Source organism: Oncorhynchus tshawytscha, linkage group LG14 (genome assembly GCF_018296145.1).
Source record: "Oncorhynchus tshawytscha isolate Ot180627B linkage group LG14, Otsh_v2.0, whole genome shotgun sequence".
Classification (NCBI taxonomy): Eukaryota; Metazoa; Chordata; class Actinopteri; order Salmoniformes; family Salmonidae; genus Oncorhynchus; species Oncorhynchus tshawytscha.
In genome coordinates, this window is record NC_056442.1 from 26936647 (window position 1) to 26951189 (window position 14543).

The window sequence follows — 14543 nt, forward strand, 5'->3', positions numbered from 1 at the left end:
GAGGTTGTTATTACGGGTTTCGTCCCGTGCGTTGTTAGTACGGGTCTTGTCCCGTGTGTTGTTATTACGGGTCTCGTCCCATGCGTTGTTATTACGGGTCTTGTCCCGTGTGTTGTTATTACGGGTCTCGTCCCGTGTGTTGTTATTACGGGTCTCGTCCCGTTTGTTGTTATTACGGGTCTCGTCCCGTGCGTTGTTATTACGGGTCTCGTCCCGTGTGTTGTTATTACGGGTCTCGTCCCGTGTGTTGTTATTACGGGTCTTGTCCCGTGTGTTGTTATTTCTGGTCTCGATCCCGTGTGTTGTTATTACGGGTCTCGTCCCGTGTGTTGTTATTACGGACGAGGTTGTTATTACGGGTCTCGTACCGTGCGTTGTTATTACGGGTCTTGTCCCGTGTGTTGTTATTACGGGTCTCGTCCCATGTGTTGTTATTACGGGTCTTGTCCCGTGTGTTGTTATTACGGGTCTCGTCCCGTGTGTTGTTATTACGGGTCTCGTCCCGTTTGTTGTTATTACGGATCTCGTCCCGTGCGTTGTTATTACGGGTCTCGTCCCGTGTGTTGTTATTACGGACGAGGTTTTTATTACGGGTCTCGTCCCGTGCGTTGTTATTACGGGTCTTGTCCCGTGTGTTGTTATTACGGGTCTCGTCCCATGTGTTGTTATTACGGGTCTTGTCCCGTGTGTTGTTATTACGGGTCTCGTCCCGTGTGTTGTTATTACGGGTCTCGTCCCGTTTGTTGTTATTACGGATCTCGTCCCGTGCGTTGTTATTACGGGTCTCGTCCCGTGTGTTGTTATTACGGGTCTCGTCCCGTGTGTTGTTATTACGGGTCTCGTCCCGTGTGTTGTTATTACGGGTCTCGTCCCGTGTGTTGTTATTACGGACGAGGTTGTTATTACGGGTCTCGTCCCGTGTGTTGTTATTACGGGTCTTGTCCCGTGTGTTGTTATTACGGGTCTCGTCCCATGCGTTGTTATTACGGGTCTTGTCCCGTGTGTTGTTATTACGGGTCTCGTCCCGTGTGTTGTTATTACGGGTCTCGTCCCGTGCGTTGTTATTACGGGTCTCGTCCCGTGTGTTGTTATTACGGACGAGGTTGTTATTACGGGTCTCGTCCCGTGTGTTGTTATTACGGGTCTTGTCCCGTGTGTTGTTATTACGGGTCTCGTCCCATGCGTTGTTATTACGGGTCTTGTCCCGTGTGTTGTTATTACGGGTCTCGTCCCGTGTGTTGTTATTACGGGTCTCGTCCCGTGCGTTGTTATTACGGGTCTCGTCCCGTGTGTTGTTATTACGGACGAGGTTGTTATTACGGGTCTCGTCCCGTGTGTTGTTATTACGGGTCTTGTCCCGTGTGTTGTTATTACGGGTCTCGTCCCATGCGTTGTTATTACGGGTCTTGTCCCGTGTGTTGTTATTACGGGTCTCGTCCCGTGTGTTGTTATTACGGGTCTCGTCCCGTGCGTTGTTATTACGGGTCTCGTCCCGTGTGTTGTTATTACGGGTCTCGTCCCGTGTGTTGTTATTACGGGTCTCGTCCCGTTTGTTGTTATTACGGGTCTCGTCCCGTGCGTTGTTATTATGGGTCTCGTCCCGTGTGTTGTTATTACGGGTCTCGTCCCGTGTGTTGTTATTACGGGTCTCGTCCCGTGTGTTGTTATTACGGGTCTCGTCCCCGTGTGTTGTTATTACGGGTCTCGTCCCGTGTGTTGTGTGTTGTTATTACGGGTCTCGTCCCGTGTGTTGTTATTACGGGTCTCGTCCCGTGTGTTGTTATTACGGGTCTCGTCCCGTGTGTTGTTATTACGGGTCTCGTCCCGTGTGTTGTTATTACGGGTCTCGTCCCGTGTGTTGTTATTACGGGTCTCGTCCCGTGCGTTGTTATTACGGGTCTTGTCCCGTGTGTTGTTATTACGGGTCTCGTCCCGTTGTTGTTATTACGGGTCTCGTCCCGTGCGTTGTTATTACGGGTCTTGTCCCGTGTGTTGTTATTACGGGTCTCGTCCCATGCGTTGTTATTACGGGTCTTGTCCCGTGTGTTGTTATTACGGGTCTCGTCCCGTGCGTTGTTATTACGGGTCTCGTCCCGTGTGTTGTTATTACGGGTCTCGTCCCGTGTGTTGTTATTACGGGTCTTGTCCCGTGTGTTGTTATTACGGGTCTCGTCCCGTGTGTTGTTATTACGGGTCTCGTCCCGTGTGTTGTTATTACGGGTCTTGTCCCGTGTGTTGTTATTACGGGTCTCGTCCCGTGTATTTATTAGAGGTTTTACCTCGCTCTTTTGTTTGGGTTTACATCCCTGTGTTTTTGTATACGTGTTTGTTTTGGGCTTCGTCCCTGTGCCTTTTCATGGCGTGGAGTATTAAAACCCCCTATTACGTATTCCTGCTCCTGTCTCCAATCAGTTATACAACGTGACAGGCTGAAACATAAACTCCAGATTGTGGCTTTAATGCTGACTGCTGAGGATACTCCTCCTTTTTAACCCACTTATCTTCTTCTCCTGCAGTCTTTCCAGGGGAGCCAAGGCAGAGCTTATCTGTTCAACTCAGTGTGAGTATCACGGTGTCTACATGTAGTTACAGTACAGCCATGATCCAGTCCTCAGCCCACGAGCACAATCACAATCAGTATGAAATGAAGATGCTCATTCCTACTGTATGAACATGGTCCTTAACTAGCTCAGTATGAAGTGCCTTCTGGGTAATATTATCTAGTATGTGAGTGGGCGTGTTATGACTCAGTATAGATAGGCAACCTTTACGAATCGAGCAGCTTATGAGCTCGCTCTCTCTTTCTCTCTCTCTCTCTCTCTCTCTCTCTCTCTCAGGGTGAACGTGGGGTGTGGGCCGGCGGAAGAGAGAGTGTTGCTCACGGGGCTCCATGCTGTGGCAGATATCTACTGTGAGAACTGCAAGACAACTCTGGGTTGGAAATATGTGAGTGTAAGAGTGTGCACATGTCGGGGGTAGAACAATGGCAGATACTGTATCTAGAGTGGCAGATACAGTATCTAGAGTGGCAGATACTGTATCTAGAGTGGCAGATACTGTATCTAGAGTTAGAGCGGATTGGCATTGGCACATTACCGTCATTAGTAATACCTTTATTACCTTATTAAATCATTGTAGGATTGAAACACTGTGAACTAATAACGGTTTTGGAACAATTGAGTGTGCAGGCCCTACTTCACTCTTCATGTTATCTTATTGACATGGATGAGTTCTGGTTTTAATTTTGGACCATGAGACTATTTTGGACCCATCATTCCTAACATCAGTGTAACATTACAGTACATAGGCTGACTCATAGGGATTCCTTGCAGTCCCAATCTTGATCTAAGGGGCATATTTCTCATGATGTAGGCCTATACATTTTCTAAGTACTCAACCAACCAAACTTGACCCCCTTCCCCTAGTTCAGAGATGGTGGTCATTCATGATGGACCAGAGCTGGGCTGTCCACACTGAGATAACTGTAGTGATTCAAGACCAGTTTGACCAGCAACAAGAACAACTGCTTATCCAATCACAAATTAGACAAAGGGTTAGAATGCATTCAAAAAAAAGATCTGTTTAATAAGTAGAATAAGTAGGCCCTATAAATAATGTAGCCTATATACTGTATAATGTAGCCTATAAATAATGTAGCCTATATACTGTATAATGTAGCCTATAAATAATGTAGCCTATATACTGTATAATGTAGCCTATATATAAACTCAGAAAAGAAAGAAACATCCTCTCACTGTCAACTGCGTTTATTTTCAGCAAACTTAACAAGATATTTGTGTAAATATTTGTATGAACATAAGATTCAACAACTGAGACATAAACTGAACAAGTTCCACAGACATGTGACTAACAGAAATTGAATAATGTGTCTAAAATTGAATAATAACTGCAGTGCATCTCCTCCTCATGGATTGCATCAGATTTGCCAGTTCTTGCAGATTTACCCCACTCTTCCACCAAGGCACCTGCATGTTCCTGGACATTTCTGGTGGGGAATGGCCTATATACTGTATAATGTAGCCTATATATAATGTAGCCTATATACTGTATAATGTAGCCTATATGTAATGTGGCCTATATACTGTATAATGTATCCTATATATAATGTACCCTCTATACTGTATAATGTATCCAATATTTAATGTAGCCTGTATACAGTATAATGTAGCGTATATAATGTAGCCTGTATATAATGTAGCCTATATACAGTATAATGTAGCCTATATATAATGTATAATGTAGCCTATATATAATGTAGCCTATATATAATGTAGCATATATATATATATATATATATATATATATATATATATATATATATATATATATATATATATATACATATATATTACATAGTATATATATATATATATATATATACATGTAATGTAGCCTACATTAATGTATCCTATATACAGTATAATGTAGCCTATATATAATGTATATATATATATATATACTGTGTAATGTAGCCTATATGTAATGTATCCTATATACAGTATAATGTAGCCTATATTTAATGTAGCCTATATACTGTATAATGAAGCCTATATATAATGTAGCCTATATGTAATGTAGCCTATATACAGTATATTGTAGCCTATATATAATGTAGCCTATATACTGTATAATGTAGCCAATATATAATGTAGCCTATATATAATCTGGCCTATATACTTTATAATGAAGCCTATATATAATGTAGCCTATGTATCATGTAGCCTATATACTGTATAATGTAGCCTATGTATAATGTAGCCTATATACTGTATAATGTAGCCTATGTATCATGTAGCCTATATACAGTTGAAGTCAGAAGTTTACATACACTTACATACACTTAAAACTAGTTTTTCAACCACTCCACACATTTCTTGTTAACAAACTATAGTATTTGCAAGTCAGACAGATTATTTCACTTATAATTCACTGTATCACACTTCCAATGGGTCAGAAGTGTACAAACATTAAATTGACTATGCCTTTAAACAGCTTGGAAAATTCCAGAAAATGATGTCATGGCTTTAGAAGCTTCTGATAGGCTTATTGACATCATTTGAGTCAATTGTAGGTCTACCTGTGGATGTATTTCAAGGCCTACCTTCAAACTGAGTGCCTCTTTTCTTGACATCATGGGAAAATCAAAAGAAATCAGCCAAGACCTCAAAATAAAAATTGTAGACCTCCACAAGTCTGGTTCAACCTTGAGAGAAATTTCCAAACGCCTGAAGGGACCATGTTCATCTGTTCAAACAATAGTACGCAAGTATAAACACCATGGGACCACGCAGCCGTCATACCGCTCAGGAAGGAGACGCGTTCTGTCTCCTAGAAATGAACGTACTTTGGTGGTGAAAAGTGCAAATCAATCTCAGAACAGCAGCAAAGACCTGGTGAAGATGCTGGAGGAAACCGGTACAAGTATCTATGTCCACAGTAAAACGAGTCCTATATCGACATAACCTGAAAGGCCGCTCAGCAAGGAAGAAGCCACTGCTCCAAAACCGCCATAAAAAAGCCAGACTACGGTTTGCAACTGCACATGGGGAAAAATATTGTACTTTTTGGAGAAATGCCCTCTGGTCTGATGTGGAAGGAAAATTATGTGGATATATTGAAGCAACATCTCAAGACATCAGTCAGGAAGTTAAAGCTTGGTCACAAATGGGTCTTCCAAATGGACAATGATCGCAAGCATACTTCCAAAGTTGTGGCAAAATGGCTTAAGGACAACAGTCAAGGTATTGGAGTGGACATCACAAAGCCCTGACCTCAATCCCATGGAAAATGTGTGGGCAGACCTGAAAAAATGTGTGCGAGCAAGGAGACCTACAAACCTGACTCAGTTACACCAGCTCTGTCAGGAGCCACCAACTTATTGTGGGAATTTGATGTATTTTAGTGCATGTATAATATATCCTATATATAATGTAGCCTAGATATAATGTATTGTGTAGCCTGTATATAATGTAGCCTGTATATATGTGGCCTCTGTACAGTATAATGTAGCATGTGTATATATAATATAGCCTATACAGTGGGGCAAAAAAGTATTTAGTCAGCCACCAATTGTGCAAGTTCTCCCACTTAAAAAGATGAGAGAGGCCTGTAATTTTCATCACAGGTACACTTCAACTATGACAGACAAAATGAGAAAAAAACATCCAGAAAATCACATTGTAGGATTTTTAATGAATTTATTTGTAAATTATGGTGGAAAATAAGTATTTGGTCAATAACAAAAGTTTATCTCAATACTTTGTTATATACCCTTTGTTGGCAATGACAGAGGTCAAACGTCTTCACAAGGTTTTCACACACTGTTGGTGATATTTTGGCCCATTCCTCCATGCAGATCTCCTCTAGAGCAGTGATGTTTTGGGGCTGTTGCTGGGCAACACGGACTTTCAAATCCCTCCAAAGATTTTCTATGGGGGGGTTGAGATCTGGAGACTGGCTAGGCCACTCCAGGACCTTGAAATGCTTCTTACGAAGCCACTCCTTCGTTGCCCGGGCGGTGTGTTTGGGATCATTGTCATGCTGAAAGACCCAGCCACGTTTCATCTTCAATGCCCTTGCTGATGGAAGGAGGTTTTCACTCAAAATCTCACGATACATGGCCCCATTCATTCTTTCCTTTACATGGATCAGTCATCCTGGTCCCTTTGCAGAAAAAAAGGCCCAAAGCATGATGTTTCCACCCCCATGCTTCACAGTAGGTATGGTGTTCTTTGGATGCAACTCAGCATTCTTTGTCCTCCAAACACAACGAGTTGACTTTTTACCAAAAAGTTATATTTTGGTTTCATCTGACCATATGACATTCTCCCAATCTTCTTCTGGATCATCCAAATGCTCTCTAGCAAACTTCAGACGGGCCTGGACATGTACTGGCTTAAGCAGGGGGACACGTCGGGCACTGCAGGATTTGAGTCCCTGGCGGAATAGTGTGTTACTGATGGTAGGCTTTGTTACTTTGGTCCCAGCTCTCTGCAGGTCATTTACTAGGTCCCCCCGTGTGGTTCTGGGATTTTTGCTCACCGTTCTTGTGATCATTTTGACCCCACGGGGTGAGATCTTGCGTGGAGCCCCAGATCGAGGGAGATTATCAGTGGTCTTGTATGTCTTCCATTCCCTAATAATTGCTCCCACAGTTGATTTCTTCAAACCAAGCTGCTTACCTATTTCAGATTCAGTCTTCCCAGCCTGGTGCAGGTCTACAATGTTGTTTCTGGTGTCCTTTGACAGCTCTTTGGTCTTGGCCATAGTGGAGTTTGGAGTGTGACTGTTTGAGGTTATGGACACGTGTCTTTTATACTGATAACAAGTTCAAACAGGTGCCATTAATACAGGTAACGAGTGGAGGACAGAGGAGCCTCTTAAAGAAGAAGTTACAGGTCTGTGAGAGCCAGAAATCTTGCTTGTTTGTAGGTGACCTATATACTTATTATACCTATATACTTAATACTTATTTTCCACCATAATTTGCAAATAAATTCATTCAAAATCCTACAATGTGATTTTCTGGATTTTTTTCTCTCATTTTGTCTGTCATAGTTGAAGTGTACCTATGATAAAAATGACAGACCTCTACATGCTTTGTAAGTAGGAAAACCTGCAAAATCGGCAGTGTATCAAATACTTGTTCTCCCCACTGTATAATGTAGCCTATATATAATGTAGTGTGTATATATAATGTAGCATATATATATATATAATGTAGTGTATATATCAGTAGTGCTTTCTTTGCAGCAGTTTGACCATGAAGGCCTGATTCACGCAGTGTCCTCTGAAAAGTTGATATTGAGATGTGTCTGTTACTTGAACTCTGTGAAGCATTTATTTGGGCTGCAATCTGAAGTGCAGTTAACTCTAATGAACTTATCCTCTGCAGCAGAGGTAACTCTGGGTCTTCCTTTCCTGTGGCGGTCCTCATGAGAGCTAGTTTCATCATAGCGCTTGATGGTGTTTGCAACTGCACTCAAACTTTCAAAGTTCTTGAAATTTTCCGGATTGACTGACCTTCATGTCTTAAAGTAATGATGGACATTCGTTTCTCTTTGCTTATTTGAGCTGTTCTTGCCATAATATGGACTTCTGTATACCACCCTTACCTTGTCACAACACAACTGATTGGCTCAAATGCATTAAGAAGGAAAGAAATTCAACAATTCACTTTTAACAAGGCACACCTGTTAATTGAAATGCATTCCAGGTGACTACCTCATTAAGTTGGTTGAGAGAATGCCAAGAGTGTGCATAGCTGTCATCAAGGCAAAGGGTGGCTACTTTGAAGAATCTGAAATATAAAATACATTTTCATTTGTTTAACACTTTTTTGGTAACTATATGTTTACATATGTGTTATTTCATAGTTTTGATATTTTCGCTATTATTCTACAATGTAGAAAATAGGCAAAATAAAGAAAAACCCTTGAATGAGTAGGTTTGTCAACTTTTGACTGGTACTGTATATCTATGATATAGATGTGGACAGCTTTATATTTGCACTGAAATATAATTGTGCCTCCATGTTCAGTACTTAGTAAAGGTGATATTTCTAGCAGCAGGTCAATGTGGAACACACAACCGCTCCACATACCAGCTGTCCCGTTTATCAGCATGGCTTTATGCCCGGTTGTCACTGCCACTTCCTCCAGATCTGTGGGGAGAGGGGAGGGGGTCGTTATGACTCACACATACCTCACACGTCTGCCCAGATATAATGATAGCGGGAGGAGGCCATTAATATCTCTGAAATGGTTGTTTCTACACCGCCGTCCAAGTTCCACAGACGCTTGACCCAGTAGACTTCCAGACCGTGTAACCTGATAACTCCTCTCTACGCTTGAATAGGAAAGACTAAACAGGATATTGAGATGTACAGTAAAAACACATTTGACTACATTTGTAATCTGCAGTAGCCTGCAGCACTTTCTGCAATGCTCCATTATATAAAGTGGTTCAGAGGTGAAATCAGAGTACAGTGTTTTCAATGGCAATGAGTGTGAAGTTTATCATCCTGGAAAAGCCTTATCTTCTCTCTCCCCTTCCTCCTTCTCTCTCCTCTTCCTCCCTCTATCTCTCCCCCTCTCTCTCCCCTTCCCCTCGCTATGCCCTTTCCCTCTATCACTCCCCCCTTCTCTCTCCCCTTTCCCTCTCTTTCCCTCCTTCTCTCCCTCCTCCTCTCTCCCCTTTCCCTCTTTTTCCCCTCCCCCTATCCCTCCCTTCCTCTTTCTCCTCCCTCTGTCTCTTCCAACACCCTGACAATCCCCTACAGGAGCATGCCTTTGAGAGCAGTCAGAAGTACAAGGAGGGGAAGTTCATCATCGAGCTGGCCCACATGATCAAGGACAACGGCTGGGACTGAAAGACGAAGCGTCATCCGTGACTCGGTTTGGGGTTGAATGGGGGTGGATGGGAGGGAAGGAGCCGAGTGTGTGGGTGAGTGTGCGACTTTGATTTACCATGGACCTCTGTCCTCCCCTCCTGATGACACACCAGCAGCCTCCAGGGTGGAGGTAGTAGGGGAGTATGTGTGTGAGGCTGTAGTAGCAGCCTGGCCTGCCCCTCTGGGCTCTGTGTGTGTCTGGACTGGAGGAGGATGTCATTGGGGATGGATGGACACCACCAGACACACACGCAATGGCAAGCAAACACACACACACACGTGCAGAAACACACACACACACACACACACACATACACACACAGCCATGCATGTCCCAGACCAACATCCAAGCCTGATGGGTAGCTCTTTAGATAGAGAGCCAGGCCAAGGCCAGCAATGTTGTGTTACTATCTATGTTAGGGCGGGTTGACCTGCAGTGTGAGGAGAGACCAGGCCCTGGCAGGGTCAGTAGCCTTGGGTTAAACAGCTGATGGGAGCTCTCGTCTGTATGTGAATGAGATGGCCTAAGATGATTATCCCCAAATCCAGCTGATCTGATCCACCCAAGGCCGTGCCAGCTGGGACAGTGATGAGGCCTGGTGTTAAGGTTTGGCACTGAGGACTGTGGGGGCTGGGCGGGGGAAGGGTTGAGGGGAGGCGGGTCAGGGAGAGGGCAGATCCTGATTCTGGATTCTAGTCCACCCTGGTTGTGTGGTTGTAGGTACAGCTGGTTGCACAGCCGTCTGATCCACTCCAGGTCTTACCGGCAGCAGTTTTTGTTGTGCGAGTCAGGATGATAGGGAGTGTGAAAGGATTCAAGGATACGTCTAAACTCTGAGAAGAATCTGATCAGTCAGTGCTTTGGCTCTCCCCATCATCCGTAGATGCCTGAAATCATGTCTTGTGATGTTTGGATACTTCATGTGTTGTGTCTGATGTAAGTTAAGATACATCTACCATCACCACTTTGGATTAAATTTGAACTATAGAGTTAAACATCTTTGACTTTTGAAACTCTGATTTGAACAGGCTTGGAGATTTGGTTCTAGTGTTTTGGCCTGGTATGGTAACTGAAAGCAGTTGGGATGTGGAGGCCTTTAGGAGATGCTCTTATGAAGTTCTGAAGCTTTCTTTCAGTCTTGGATGATCATAGCAGTTCATAGATTGTTACACACACTCTAACTTACAACTTGGCCCTCACATAAAACACTGAACAGAAAAGCCGTACAGTAGACCTGTGGATTTTTCTAAACAGAAGCCAACTAAGCAACACAACTCAACAAACCAATCTCCCTGGTATCCACGGCAACTGACTGGCAGTCCAGAATTCCAATCAGAGGCTGTAGAAGTCCCTAGCACAACCAAAGAACACACCCATCTACAATAAATTGACCAAACACAAGATACATTTTTTTTGCTTGGGTCAAAGTGTTGCACAACATGGGGTTGAGAATTGTTGTTGAAAGCCAAGGTTATGGATAGCCTTTCTGTGATATAATGCATTATGATTTTTGTAAATGACAGATCTTAATATATACATATATTATAATTTATATCAATCTCTGTGTTACTAAATGTAAATAGTAATATGTGATGTCTCTTATCTATGATCGTCATGATTATGAATATGATTTGGATTCTTGCCATGCTTTCTCTCTGGTATATCCCTCGTCGGTTGAACAATATTTACTACTTTTTTACTCTTTTGAAAATGTTTCAATTTTAGTGTCTTTTGTAAAGGAGGAGATAGGAGTGACAATATCATTGGAACTTGGTCAATTAAAGCATCACCTTGGTACCTGTATTGGATGTGTTCTGCATGCTATGTTGGTCTTGGATATACATCACCATAATGTATCAATTATCAGGGTCAATGTTCTTTTGTATAGAACGGAATATGATTGTCACGTAGAATATGATAGTGACGTAGAATATGATAGTGACGTAGAATAGGATAGTGACGTAGAATAGGATAGTGACGTAGAATATGATAGTGACGTAGAATATGATAGTGACGTAGAATAGGATAGTGACGTAGAATAGGATAGTGACGTAGAATAGGATAGTGACGTAGAATAGGATAGTGACGTAGAATATGATAGTGGCGTAGAATAGGATAGTGACGTAGAATAGGATAGTGACGTAGAATATGATAGTGGCGTAGAATATGATAGTGACGTAGAATATGATAGTGGCGTAGAATAGGATAGTGACGTAGAATAGGATAGTGACGTAGAATAAGATAGTGACGTAGAATAGGATAGTGACGTAGAATATGATAGTGACGTAGAATAGGATAGTGACGTAGAATATGATAGTGACGTAGAATAGGATAGTGACGTAGAATAGGATAGTGACGTAGGCTGAAGACAGACGAAATCTATATATACAGGCATTTGCAATAGCCTACATCTTGTATACATATGCTAATATGGATTTAAAAAAAATAATTCCCTCATCAATCTACACACAATACCCCATAATAACAAAGCTAAATAATTAAAAACTGATATCACATTTACATAAGTATTCAGACCCTTTACTCAGTACTTTGTTGAAGCACCTTTGGCAGCGACTACAACATCGATTCTTCTTGGGTATGATGCTACAAGCTTGGCACACCTGTATTTGTGGAGTTTCTCCCATTCTTCTCTACAGATCCTCTCTGTCAGGTTGGATGGGGAGTGTCGCTGCACGGCTATTTTCAGGTCTCTCCAGAGATGTTCGACTCGGTTCAAGTCTGGCTGGGCTACTCAAGGACAGAGACTTGTCCCGAAGCCACTCCTGCGTTGTCTTGGCTGTGTGCTTAGGGTCGTTGTCCTGTTGGAAGGTGAACTGTCACCCCAGTCTGAGGTCCTGAGCGCTCTGGAGCAGGTTTTTATCAAGGATCTCTCTGTACTTTGCTCCGTTCATCTTTCCCTCGATCCTGACAAGTCTTCCAGTCCCTGCCGCTGAAAAACATCCCAACAAAATGATGCTGCCACCACCATGCTTCAGCATAGGGATGGTGCCAGGTTTCCTCCAGACGTGACGCTTGGCATTCAGGCCAAAGAGTTCAATCTTGGAGAATTTTGTTTCACATTGTCCAAACTTATTCAATTAAAGAATGATGGAGGCCACTTTGTTCTTGGACCTTCAATGCTGCAGAAATGTTTTGGTAACCTTCCCCAGATCTGTGCCTCGACACAATCCTGTCTTTGAGCTCTATTGACAATTCCTTCGACATCATGGCTTGGTTTTTGCTCTGACATGCAACGTCAACTGTGGGACCTTTTATATAGACAGATGTGTGCCTTTCCAAATCATGTCCAAACAATTTAATGTACCACAGGTGGATTCCAGTCAAGTTGTAGAAACATCTCAAGGATGATTAATGGAAACAGGATGAACCTGAGCTCAATTTTGTATCTCATACCAAAGGGTCTGAATATTTCTGTAAATAAGGTATCTGTTTATTTGTAATACATATGCAAAAAGTTCTAAAAACCTGTTTTCGCTTTGTCATTATCGGGTATTGCGTGTAGATTGATGAGGAAAAAAGGTATTTAATACTTTTTTGAATAAGGCTGTAACGTAACAAACTGTGGAAAAAGTCAAGGGGTCTGAATACTTTTCGAAAGCACTGTACATACATATAAATTGTGGAAAAACAAAATGGCAGCTTCACCTTATCTATAGCAGCTCTTGAGGACTGATTATACATCCCCACTTCTAGCCTCATCAAAAACAAATGTGATCATTATTTTAGCTCGAAACCAATGCTGTTTTCGTTGGGAGGGAAACAGATTTCATGGGAGAATGTGTGGGCTTTTCCTCTCTCCCGTCTCTTCTTCTTTCACTTTCCCTATCTTCTCCCTCGCCTCTCTCTCGCTTTCCTATCATTCCCTCGTTCTCCTTCCCCTTCAACCCCTCTCCCAAGGGGAGGGATTTCCAGTGGAAGCTTGGTGCCAGGCTGAGAGGGGGCTCTGCTGCATGGTCAGTCCACCTCCCTCTTAGATCATTGCAGCAGATGTTGCTGTGTATTTGGCCAGTTCTCTTAGCAACCGCACAGGCTCTATTTTGTGGAGGTGTGGCACATTGGTAGGAGCTGGTGTCGTGCACCGTCTGTCTGTCTGTCTGTCTGTCTGTCTGGACCCAGCCTTTACTCCCAGCCTCAGACCAATGGGCCATGAATATGGTGTTGTGAAACAAACGCATAGAGTTACTCTGTACTATGAATAAAGTAAGAAAGAAAGCATTTGCTTCTCCCAAGTGCTTCAGTTTAACCTGTGGCTGCATTCAACTATTGGCCCAAAACCTTTCTGAAACTATGTGAGCCATACTGTCTCACTCACAGAGCCTTCTTGAAGGTACTGTGTTGCCTACTACACATACCACCTACAGAAAGAGGATGCACACACCTGAAGAGGTTGAATGAATGATTGGACTTGTTCATTCATATCATTGTGTGATCATCGCCTCCCCCGATCCTCCCATCAGCTTTCTCATGAACAGCCCTCGGCCGACCCAGAGGGCGAGTTAGGACTCACTTCTTGACATTTCCCTGCTCCGGCCTGAGGACAGAAACCAACCCACACAGACTGGCTGTCTATAGCAGGGATAGAAGAAAACACAATGAATGCAGTTTACACTCCTACTTAATTCATGGCCTTGTTTGTTTGTGTCTTTTAGCCATACAAGGCTTCATTACAAACCCACAAGCGTCAAATCATCTTTCTGTGAACAGATTGAGAAACAACACTCAAACGGTCCTGTGCCTGTGAACTGTGACTGTAGCTGGTAACTTTCCCCCTGTTCTTAAAGATGTATGCTCTTTATTGGGAGTTAATGAAAACAAACAGCAACACTGCTTTCCTAGCTGTTTAAGGGTATATTGGTGTGATATCTCACCATAAGGTCACCGGGGACTCTGCTAACCTCGAAAAGCTGTCCAATGAACAGCGGGCACTCTGTCTCAGTCTGTGTTGGTGAAACATCATCGCCCCTGAGAAAGCAGTATCCTTTGCCGTTTTGTTTGTTTGCTTTCAAGAACCACAGCCCTTAGAGGAGAGACCGAGAAAAGGAAAGCTCTTTATTTTATTGTCCAGTGACCACATGTCTGTGTCAGTCACTTATAGAGATACTTCGGGAT

The 14543-nt window shown here is 42.8% G+C and overlaps 1 protein-coding gene across 1 annotated transcript in view; it reads left to right on the forward strand.

Moving 5' to 3' along the window:
- Positions 1-11216, forward strand: part of LOC112266903 (protein yippee-like 2) — a 29836-nt gene extending 18620 nt beyond the window's left edge. The window contains exons 3-5 of the mRNA XM_024444815.2: positions 2517-2560; positions 2838-2946; positions 9302-11216. Coding sequence (XP_024300583.2) covers positions 2517-2560; positions 2838-2946; positions 9302-9391 — 243 coding nt within the window. The 3' untranslated portion in view covers positions 9392-11216. The remainder of the gene's footprint in view (positions 1-2516; positions 2561-2837; positions 2947-9301) is intronic.
- Positions 11217-14543: the final 3327 nt, after the last annotated feature.